Raw genomic sequence first — 12,212 nt, 5'->3', positions numbered from 1 at the left:
TGTGCTGTTGCTTTCAAGCCTCTGTTATGGACTTTCATGGACTTGGGTCCTATCACTGTTAGCCCGCTCACTCCAGCCGTGACTTCTTCAGTAGAGGGGTAGATCATTTTTTATTAAACTGCATGTCTTACTCCAGTTGTCTGAAATACAGCCTCCCTCATATTAAAAGATTGCTGGTATGGAGACACTTGTCATTTGTTTCAAATGTCACCATGCAGCCCTTTTTTATTTCCTCCATATGGCATAGACATATCAGCCTTCCTTCCTGGAATATCTGCTGAACTGCAGTGTTTTGTTTTCATATTACCGTCACGTATGACAGCTATGTAAATCTTCATTACCCCTCCATGCTGTAGTTAATGCCAGATCAGTATCTGTGGTGTGTTTTTGTGCGCACCTACTCCACTGCTGTCACTGTACATAAAAAATCTGTTGTTTGATAGCTGCCATTTTCATCTCTGCTCTTAACGCATACTGGATAGAAGTGTTGATGTTCTTCCTCATTCTTAGTTTGAGGTGTTTAGTTAATTTGTATTCGCAGGTGGAGATGGCAGTTTAATGACTGACCTCACCCCGCTGACAACATTTCTATGTCGCTACAGCTCGCATCAGGCGCTACTCCGAGGTGATGACACTGCCGGACTCTTTTATCCAACGCCAGCAGCTGGATGCCAGCATGGCTGACACCTTCCTGGAGCATCTCTGTCTGCTGAACATTGACCAGGAGCCAATCACAGCGCGCAACACCAGCATAATCTGCACCATTGGTGAGTGTGACAACTTTTCGCAGACAGCCAGTCTCAGTTTCAAGTTTGTTTTCTGGTAACTGTTGTAGCCTGTCATCGCTGGCAGTCTGTCAGCTCCTGGGTGCTGGGTGGCCTCCAGTGTATTGGCAGGATTTGATTCTTGGCTGGGGAGCTCTCCGCTTTTCTTATGCCCAGAAAAAAAGAGAACAATTAGAAGGAAATACAATATACAGATTGCTGCTTACATGTAGTTAGCTCTGACTCTTTAGATATCGCCTGTAATTCCTCACAAATACCTCTCACTGAAGGGCTTGTATCCAAAGTGAAGAAGTAGCAGATAGATCGACCAACAAAGTTATTTTTCAATGTGGCCGGTTAGATCAGTTGGTAGAGCGGGCGCACATATGTAGAGGTTTATTCCTCAATGCAGAAGGTCCAGGCGTCGAGTCCGACCTGTGATGGTTTCCTACATGTCTTCACCCTCTCTCTCCCCTTTCATGTCTGAGCTGTCCTATCATTAAAGGCGGAAATGCTCATAAAAAATAAATAAAAAAAGAAGTTATTTTTAAATGTAATCCAATTCATTTCTTGGCCAATAAAATAGAAGGAAAATGTGGAAAAAGGGACCATCACAATTTTCCAGAACACAAGTTGACGTATTTAAATTGCTTAGTTTTTCAGTCCGAAACCCAAAGATATTCAGTTCACTGTCACAGTAAACATAGAAAAGAAGCAAATTGTCACATTTGAGAAGCTGGAATCAGTGATCTTTGGTCATTTTGCCTGAAAAACGTATTAAAATTTGAATTGTTTAGTTTTAATGTCAAATATCCTTTCTCTTACTTCTGTTCCTTTCAGGTCCTGCATCCCGATCGATCCCCAAACTCCACGAGATGGTCAAGGCAGGAATGAATATTGCTCGTCTAAATTTCTCTCATGGCTCACATGAAGTATGTGCAGTACTTCCCTGTGTACCATTTCTCACAATTACAGTACTTATACACGCATGTATAGGTCTTTCCATTTAGTCATGTATTGATTCTCTGTCCGTCTCTACCTCCACGTGCCTGTCAGTACCACGGTGAAACCATCAAAAACATCCGAGAAGCGGTGGAGACGATTACCTCTGATCCCTTGTATTATCGGCCGGTTGCCATCGCCTTGGATACGAAGGGTCCAGAGATCCGCACCGGATTAGTGAAAGGGGTAAACATGTTTCACTTAATTTATCAAACAGTCTGAACCTTATCAATCTGTCGCATTCAGTCAGCTGCAAGCGGAGCTGAAAATATGTCGACTGCTTTGTATCATCATTTTTTACAGGTTGTTACTTTTTCTTTGATAAAACAACTGGTTGTGTCCTCATTTGCTTTTTCATCATCTTGTTCTTTGTGTTGCTGTTGCATGTCGTCTGCTTTGCTGAACAAATAACTCAGAGCTCTTGGAAACCACTTAATGCCTTGATAAGCTTACAAAATGCTCTGCATGATGTGTGAGCTGCACGCTGACTTGTGTCTCTTCTAAAGTCGGTTTAGTAGGGATGGGGGAAAAAATTGATACAGCATAGTATCTGCCAATGCCAAACAGCTTATTCTGCCATTGACTCGTTTGGTGGATTGGATGATTGAAGTTTGAAGAAACAAGACATATTGGCAATTTAACAATTTATTCATTTCACAAACAGAAGCCTCAGTAGCGTGTGGAAGAACCATACGCAGCCACAACAGCCTGGCACCTCCTCCTCATGCTGGTCATCAGCCTGGTCACACACTGCTGTGGGATGGCATCCCATTCTTCAACCAGCATTTGTCGCAAGTCACACAACGTGGTTGTGTTAGTCACTCTGGCACGAACAGCACACCCAAGCTGATCCCACAAGTGTTCAATGGGGTTGAGGTCAGGACTGCTGGCAGGCCATTCCATCCTCTCCACTCCCACATTCTGGAGGTAGTCTCTGATAAACCCCGCCCTGTGGGGGCGAGCGTTGTCATCTTGGAGGATAGAGTTCGGTCCCAGACTGTGGAGATATGGGATTGCCACTGGTTGCAGAATCTCATCTCTATATCTCTCTGCATTGAGATTGCCTCCAATGATGACAAGCCTCAAAACAAGTGTCACTAGCAACAGCAAAATAACCTGCTGCTCATCCCACAAATGCATGTTCCTTACAAATGGGGCACCATTTGAAAGGGAACTAAAAAGGCTTTCCAACGGTATAAGACTTATTGCCAAAAAGCATTGTTACCACAGAGAAATAATCTACCAAACACAAATGTCCTTACTTTTAAGTAAGTTTACTTAAGTTTACTTTAGCCCGGCTCAGATGCACGTTGTGATTTTGCAAAGCAAATTTAGGAAGGTTCTCTCCCAGGATGAGAAAGCGGAATATTTGATCTTCATTATTTTATTCCATGAGCCCCAACAGATAGAGGTACGTCAATGTACTATATAGATTATAACATTAAAACTTGGATTAACATACTGTAATTCTTACATGCCACTGGAGAATATATTAATTTAGGATAATCGCAGAGCATGAATTACAGATTAACAAATGTCTGAGTTTGTTAGTCTGTTGCGTGTTGACCTGTTCCTCCAAACACAATAGCTTAAAACAATACTTGGAAGAAACTCCATACTTGCCCTACAGGTTTCACCTAAACACATGGCACCTTCCATGCATTTGTGAAGACGTGCGTTGACATCAAAATGCTATTTAATACATTACTTAGCTTAACAAATTCACCTAATTAAGGAATCTTTGTCTTTTAAAAATGTGTTGATGATAGAGATGACAATGATATTTATTTAAAGGCAGCGTTTCATTATTTCTTTCCTCTGTGTTTGTGTGTGTAGAAAGTGGAGGAGGAGGTGGAGCTGGTAAAGGGCAGCCATGTCCGTGTGGTGACAGCAGAGAGTGACAAAGACAAAACGGACGGGAAGATTATCTGGGTGGATTACCCCAGCCTGCCCAAAGTCCTCGAGAAGGGAAGCAAGATCTACATTGATGATGGCCTCATTGGACTCAAAGTACTAGAAACCGGTAATACCGATGAATTAATTAAGTTGACTTTAACAAACCTAAATATGGTACATGCTGTATTACCTCTTATTTGTTGTTTTAGATGTATGTATGTATGTATGTATGTATGTAAGTAAATATAATTTTGCAGTATAAATAAGTATAAACAATCTCTAAAAAGAAAATCCTAGATAAAACAAATCGAAAAAGAAAGATCGACATACTACACATATTATACTACTTAAATACTACTTGATTATAGTCTATGCAAAGTCTTATTTGTCCTATCTTCTATTTTGCCACTGTAATCCAAAAGTTGTAGCATGAATGTACAAAAGACCACCACATAGTGACGGCCCTGTCTGTCATTCTATCTCGCTTAGCTGAAAAACCTGTTCATGAAAAGATTGTGGGTCACCTACAATTAGGGTTGAAATTAGGATTATAATTCGAGAAATCCCAAATGCATTTAAGAACCTTTCTTCATAAGTCTGACGTAAATGGCTATAGTATATGCATACATCTGCATTATCTCCTGCAAGATTATTTTAATTTAATAAATGTTTTTATCCTATCTCCTTCGAAGAGATCCACTCTGGTAAAGACTCCTTTATCAACACAATCTTTACAAAGAAATGTAGTTTTGGCTGTCCTCAATTCAGGGTTTTTCACAACTCTGAAGAAAATTTAATTAACTCCTCCTCGTCTGCAGGATCTGACTGGGTGGATGCGGTGGTGGAGGCCGGTGGGCTGCTGTGCAGTCGTAAAGGTGTTAATCTCCCTGGCTGCGACCTCATCGGCCTGCAGGCAGTCAGCGAGCGAGACGAGGCCGACCTAAGGTTTGGGGTGGCCCAGGGTGTAGACATGGTGTTCGCCAGCTTCATCCGCTCTGCCCAGGATGTCAAAGATGTGCGGCGAGTTCTGGGGGCACATGGACGAGACATCAAAGTAATCAGCAAGGTGGAAAGCCGACAAGGGGTTCAGAAGTGAGTCAAGGAAAATACTGAGAGAAAACCATTAAGGCCGTTATTTTGAGTGGCTGGAGGCAGTGACAGTTTAATAATGACGCTGACTTTGAAATCCACCTCCTGTGGACAACCAGCGGTCAGTGATGGATGGACACATGTCGGCCTTGGATGTTTCACATCTATGATAACCGATCTGTGTGGCTGTCTGCGTGAGTTATAGCTGCCACTTAATATATCTGACACAATTTATGTCACAGCTTTGTCATCTCCATTACTCATCTCTCGCTTCCTCCTGCTGCTCGCTAGCTGCTGACCGTGTTAACTATGGCTGTGATTTAAATGGGATTTTCTTTTTAGATCGGATCATAAAGATTAAACGTTGATGCTCTGTATCAATATTTGATGTGAAAAGTCCTGTTTTATATCTCCTGCGGCTGTATTATTTTCTTACTATTGTGAAAGCATCAATACGCTCAATCCACAGAGAAATGCACACAGCCCATATTCAAATATGGTGCCTTTAAACGAGCCGTTAGGACTTCCGTACGGTTGTGATGTCACAACTATACTAAACATAGGTAGAAAGTGCTGCTTCAGTGCTGTTACAGTAGGCTTGTTCGAGATGAGCCAGGTTTGCGCAGAATCGATCACCGCCGCCCAATGCATGCCGGTTAGATTTGTGTCTGACTTGATCCTGACTTGCTCTGACGTCATGCACACGTAGGCAACGATAACTTCACGAGATCAAGGCGGCTGCAGATCTGAGACACAGGCAGCGTAGTTGCTTTTCACCGACTGCAAGACCCAGGCGGACCAAGGGCATGCTGTGAAACGCTGGCCTCTCAGCTGATCTAACAGCTGATTGGTTCAGAATCGACTCAACATGATGACGTTTTATATAAACTTTCTTTTATTTTGAATTGGAGGGATTTTAACTGTGATTTATCTGATTTAAAGGCTTATTCTGTACAAACCACATGTTGTGTGGCTGGTAGTTACGTTTAGAAGTCAGAGAGACTAAATCCATTCAGATTATGGATCATCTACAGTGTGTTGTTCATTAAAATCAGCAACAGATTGCATGTAGAGCATTTTGAGAGCTACTCTGTCATAATTAAAACAACTGGAGACTGTGTACAAGCTGATATATGGGTCTGATAACATTTTATTAAATCGGAATCGGACCACAGTGTTTCTGTCACTTCCTGTTCAGCCTGAAGGCTGCTGGAATCGGCTGGAAACTGTCCGACTTGACAGCGGATTTTTGTCACCGCCCCCTGCTGCTGTTGCCTGCTCTCGTCCACTTTACAGACGAGGCGCAGTTCATCTCGAATGAGCCTAGTCTTTCCCTAGCTGCAGTGATGGTGCAGAGATGCCGAGAGCACAGATGTGGAAGACCTGGAAACACTGACCCATCAGAGCAGACAGGGCTTTTTCGAGAGGGGGGCTTAAAGAGACAGGCTCTATAACGGAGCGTTTCAGACAATAAGTGAATACAGGTATAGTCAGAGAGACAGTATGAGAACATACTTTTTTTTTTCTTCTTTACATAAAAACATGTAAACATGTTCTAGTAGAAACCCAATATACAAGTATGAACATAAAAATTAGCATAATATGAGACCTTTAACTCTGCATTTATTCTCGTTCACGTTTTTGTCCAGATGATGTAGGATTTAGATCACAATGCAACACTATGCTCAATATGTTTCCAAGAACCAGAAGCTGTGAGCAAAATCCTGTTTTTGCAGATCAAGACCTGCATTTGAATAGTAATGAATATCGCCATCATTTTCCTGCCTCTGCTTCTTCATCCGTGCACACTCCTGTTTTTGTGGTCTTTTCCAACTCCTTTATTTTTATCCTAAACTCTCAATCCTTTGTTTCCTCATACCTCCGCTAATCTGTCAGCTTTGAGGAGATCCTGGCTGAGAGCGACGGCGTGATGGTTGCCAGGGGCGACCTGGGGATTGAGATCCCAGCGGAGAAAGTCTTCATCGCACAGAAGATGATGATTGGACGCTGTAACTCTGCCGGCAAGCCTGTCATCTGTGCCACACAGGTCAGGAAGGAACACACACACACACACACACGATGCAGTAATGATAGGCTACAGTAAAATGTGCAGATTTAGACAGTGTTATCCAATCAAATGGCTCCAAGTAAACTACCATTAAAATCTAACGGGCACACATTAACCTTGCACACACACCATAATGTACACACACTTAATAATATACAATCATTTCATCCTCAAAGGCACACACATTTCATCTCTTTCACGCCCCTCTCCTGTTAGGCCTACACACACACACACACACCCACACACACACACACACACACACACACACACACACACACACACACACACACACACACACACACACACACACACACTCACACTCCTGCAGCCATGTTGAGTCACACTGCTATGTCTTGTTTATGCTACAGCTCCTGACTCAGAGTGACAGCATTACAGCAGGTTTGCTACTCGAGACCTGAGCCCACAAAAGTCACCCACACATACAGTAACTGTTATCAGCATTAGCAAGCAGCTTCTTAACTACTACAAAAATGTAGTCTCTCAGGCAACTCTGCAAGCGGTCTCATTTTCCAACTGTCTGCCTTGCTTGTTGACATATAATACAAAGTCTGGCATCGTCTGCCTCAGTCTAAATTATCTCTCATTTCTCCTCCACTATTGTCTAACCATCCACAAAGCCATTACCCCCTCTCGTCCTTCTCTCCCTAAAGCCTGTTTGCGTGACATTACATTCTCATCTTGGACAAGAATTGACATACAAAGTGGCTTGTTTTTAATGGATTAATTTATCTAATCCCTTTTACCGTGCCTTGTAGAGACATTTTGGTTGTGGTTAAAAGACTAATGGGAATGTGGGTTTGTGTGTGTAATGTGTTTGTAGATGCTTGAGAGCATGGTGGCCCACCCACGGCCAACCAGAGCAGAGGGCAGTGACGTGGCCAACGCCGTGCTGGATGGAGCCGACTGTGTAATGTTATCTGGGGAGACCGCCAAGGGACTGTTTCCTGTGGAGGCAGTCGCAATGATGCACTCGGTGCGTGTCTCTGTGTGTGCATGATGTCCATTCTGTTACATCTGTCTTATAGTAGTGTCCTCTGAAAATTCTCTCCCCCCTCTGTCTCCCCTACACCCTCCCCCTCTGTCTCTGTCTCTCAGATCTGTAGGGAGGCAGAGGCGGCCATTTTCCACCAGCAGCTGTTTGAGGAGTTGCGTCGCCTCACTCCTCTCTCCACTGACCCCACAGAGGTCACAGCCATCGGAGCTGTAGAGTCCTCCTTTAAGTGCTGTGCAGGGGCCATCATAGTCCTCACCACCAGCGGCAGGTGTGTATACAAAACATATCGCCATAAGAGTACTATCAATCTTCTCACCTAACTCTCTGCAAGAAAGTGAATAAGCATATTTCACAAAATGTCAAACTATTCCTTTAAGGTTAGAGAGGGATTGGGATTACTGTTGATAAAAAGGTGAACGTGAATAAAAGGTTTGCAACAGGACACAAACTCAAGTTTCCTGCATGAAAATCAGATGCTCTACACGCCCATCCACTACCCCGACCTCCACACTGTAACCTTCCACAATATAGGGCACTTCCTGCATTACCACTAAACAGTGGCATTGGGCACATATCTTAAAGTGCTGAGTCATCCAATATGAATATAATTCGTAGGATACTCGGCTGGCTTTTTACACCCAAAAGCATGCACATACTGTAGACTTATAGACTAATCGTGGAAGAGTTAGAACTGAGTAAATATGTCACTGGACAGACATACAGACATGCAGGCTCTATAGAGAGACGAAGTCCCTCCCCTTCTGGTGGACCTCATGGGACCTTATTTTGGAAAAAATATGAACGGTAGTGACGCAAACATTTTTTTGATCCTGTTTGAATTGAGCCATGGATTACAAATATGATGTTCGTCAATTTAAAAGATAATTTTTCAACCGAAGAAAGTCTCAGTTAGCCGTAGGTTTGTCATATGACCACTTAGTTTTGTGTGAAACCGCTCAGTAAACTACATCTCTCGTCTCACACAATTTACGTCACCTAGCTTGATGCTCAACTTGCTCGCTAGCTAGCTAGCTTAGCTCTGTTCCACAACACATGTAATGTTACATTACCTGATGTGTTTTATCCAGTGAAGTGTTTTCAGCAGATAAGCAAACTAACAAGCAAGTTCCTCTGCTCATTTGTGTAATGTTACATCCCCGGTACGATACACAGAGACATCTGCTTCAGTGAGACGTCATCCATGCGACACTGAAGTGTGTATTCCCCATACCAAAAATACAGATTTCTATACTCTGCACGCACATACAGTATGGATATACTAAACATGGGAATGCATATTTTTAAATCACCGACCCATTTCTATGTACACAGGCACCACTTACAGAAGGGGACAAATTAAAATGAACAAATGAAACAAAAAACATAACAAATGCAAATTCCATACAGGCACACTTAATGATACAATTAAGCAATTAACATCCTATAATGCATGGTGACATGTATAAAAAGGTTGAGCGGACACAGCTGACCTTGATTTTTTTTTTTTATCAAGGTTGCAATAAAACAAGACTAAGAGTCTACAGAGATGCTATCAGCTCTGTGAGGCTGTACTTAGGCACAGCAGTGCTTTGAGCTGAATGCTGATGTAGACTAAAGTGCTCACAATGACAAAGCAAACATGCTGATGTTTAACAGGAACAATGTTTACCACATTGAAAGTCTTAGTTCAGTGTTTAAGCATGCTCACATTTGCAGAGTAGATGGGAATTTCGAAGAATTGGATGAATTGATGTGATGATTGTGCTAGATGATTGTAAAGGGATCACCAAAGTGATTACAATCCCCTGTGGGGAGCATGACCATCTGTACCAAATTCCACGGCGTTTCATCCTGTAGTTGTTTCGACATTTCACTCAAAACTATAAATGTCAACGTGTGGAGGTGCTAGAGGAAAAGTCAGGATCACTAAAGTCATTAGGATTCATCCTCTGGTCACAAGATTTCATGGCAATTCATCCGATAGTTGTTGAGATGTTTCAGTCTGGAACAAAGGGGTGGACCAACATTAAGCATCGACTGACATGCTGCTAGCATGGCCAAAATGGGACATTGATTATTTTGATGGCAGAAGCTTGTGTCACAAAAACTGCTCAACTGACAAGTGTCTCAATAGGAGCAGTGACTAAAGTGACATATGCATTTAGTAGATTTATGGCAAAGACGACATGTAGGACTCTACCATCATCATCGAAGGGAATATGTTTTAGAAGAATGTGGTCATCCCTTCAGTAGAATATATGACAAGGAGCAAGCTGTTCTGGCAGCTGGAACAACACTAAACGATGACACTTTGTTTATTTTGTCCTTTTTAATTTGTCACTTATTTATTGTGCCATCATTGATAATATATTTTTCCTGCTTCTTTCCTCCTCGCCTCTCCAGGGCGGCACATCTCCTGTCCAGGTACCGCCCTCGATGTCCTATTATTTCCATCACCAGAAGCCCTCAGGTATAGACTGGCTCTATGAACCAGCTGTGCATTTGTCTTGCCTGAAACACAACTTTGTTGTTGACACTTTTCAAAACTGAACAGTCAGTATTTACTATCACTGTCTGTTGTTGTAAATGGTAAGATTGGTTTGACTGACCGAGCGTATTGTGTAATGTTTTACTGGAGTGTGTTTGTTTTATCGGATAGTTACTTTAAAACGTGATCATAGCACACTGCAGGACATGTAACACCATCCACAAGCAGTTAAAAATATGCCAATTTATTAATGCCAAACAATTTGTAGTTATTATATTCACTGTAATGTAACAAAACCTTGAAATTAGCATGTCTCTGTCATCTGCCTCAGGTGGCCCGTCAGTCTCAGCTGTTAAGAGGAGTGTTTCCTGTCCTCTTCCACCCTCTGCCTGCTCCCGTCTGGGCCGATGATGTAGACAACAGGGTCAACTTCGGCATGGAGATAGGTGTGTGTGTGTGTGTGTGTGTGTGTGTGTGTGTGTATGTGTGTGTGTGTGTGTGTGTGTGTGTGTGTGTGTGTGTGTGTGTGTGTGTGTGTGTGTGTGTGTGTTGATTGTACAGTATATGCCTCCATTAGCCTGCTCATTTATATGCTATGATACTGTCTTGCTCATACACATGCCTCTGTTTCTTTCCATCCACCGCCTCAGGGAAAGCAAGAGGATTCTTCAAGTCGGGCGACATGGTGATAGTCGTGACAGGCTGGATCCCAGGCTCCGGACACACTAACATTATGAGGGCAGTCAATGTCCCATAACAACCTGACCTTCCCTGACTCTAAATCTGACTGATATGCTGACGTATAAATGTGATGAGAACCACCGCTTTAAATAAAACAATAACCACCGCTACTTTTTAACAAAAGTGTTTTGGCAGCATCATCAGTGTTATTTAAACTCAAGGTTATGGTAGGAAAACACTGGAACTGTTCTCATGAATGTTGAATTTGTGTTTAGCGTGTCTTGAAAGCGATGACTCCCCCCAAAATAAAACTTGACTCATTAAGTTTAACACGCTGTTCTACTATTTCATGTCAAACTTAAGCTTCAATAATTGAGCCATCTTCTTTTCATCTGTGTTATTTGTGGGAGTAATATTGAATTGAAAATGAACATGGTCTCTTTGCCTGCCATTGTTTCAGCATATCATATTGGTAGCCTTTAATGAAATTGAAGATAAGACTTTTATTCCTGTCCATATCCTGATCTTATCTCTGTGACGGCACAATTCTTTTGGCTATTATGAGCTGTGCCGGGAGATGTAGAGATGACGTGTATTGAACCACATCCTTTTGTCCACTGAGATGACCCAGATGCTGATATCTTCCTACTGTTCTCTTGTAAACTAATTATATCTGTTCCTGCATGGGGCTTTCTCGTGTCTGATGACGTCCTCGCCTTTCTTCTGCAGGCTTCCTCCTTTCTTTCTAGTTCCTAAGTGCCTTAAATCCTCCTAGATTACCTATTCTTTTTTTGTCCATAACATCCACATTCATAGTTAGGCAAATATCTGGGCGTATGAATTTTTCTTTCAGAACACGTGTTGGCAACAATATGTTGGCAATAATGTAATGTTGAAGCAGGTTGAGTTGATGCCAGTTGATATACTGTTGGATGAATTGATCTTTAAAATGCATCATATTTTAGGCTATAAGTTGATCATATGTTTTGTGTATTTAAAATCTGCAAAGTAACTAGTTAATACAGCTGTCAAATAGATGTAGTGAAGTAAAGAGTAAACTATTTGCCTCTGAAATGCAGTGGAGTAGAAGTATGAAGTAGCCTAATGAATAAAAAAATAAATAGAAATACTGCAGGTAAAGTAAATACACTAAATTTGTATGTAAGAGGCTCTTGAGTAAACTTAGCTTCTTTCCATAACTGGATGTTA

At 42.0% G+C, this 12,212-nt stretch overlaps 1 protein-coding gene across 1 annotated transcript; it reads left to right on the top strand.

The window, feature by feature from the left end:
* The first annotated feature begins 491 nt into the window (after positions 1 to 491).
* Positions 492 to 11,306, top strand: pklr (pyruvate kinase L/R). The gene is made up of 11 exons (XM_078251848.1): positions 492 to 767; positions 1,605 to 1,696; positions 1,821 to 1,952; positions 3,603 to 3,789; positions 4,481 to 4,754; positions 6,648 to 6,798; positions 7,661 to 7,813; positions 7,936 to 8,102; positions 10,238 to 10,304; positions 10,654 to 10,768; positions 10,973 to 11,306. The coding sequence occupies exons 1-11, from the start codon at positions 629 to 631 to the stop codon at positions 11,077 to 11,079; spliced, it is 1,584 nt and encodes a 527-aa protein (XP_078107974.1). The 5' UTR covers positions 492 to 628; the 3' UTR covers positions 11,080 to 11,306.
* The last annotated feature ends 906 nt before the right edge of the window (positions 11,307 to 12,212 follow it).

The sequence above is a fragment of the Sander vitreus genome, chromosome 6 (genome assembly GCF_031162955.1).
Source record: "Sander vitreus isolate 19-12246 chromosome 6, sanVit1, whole genome shotgun sequence".
NCBI lineage: Eukaryota > Metazoa > Chordata > Actinopteri > Perciformes > Percidae > Sander > Sander vitreus.
The sequence above is the reverse complement of the archived record's forward strand: the minus strand, read 5'-3'. Positions and strand labels throughout refer to the sequence as shown.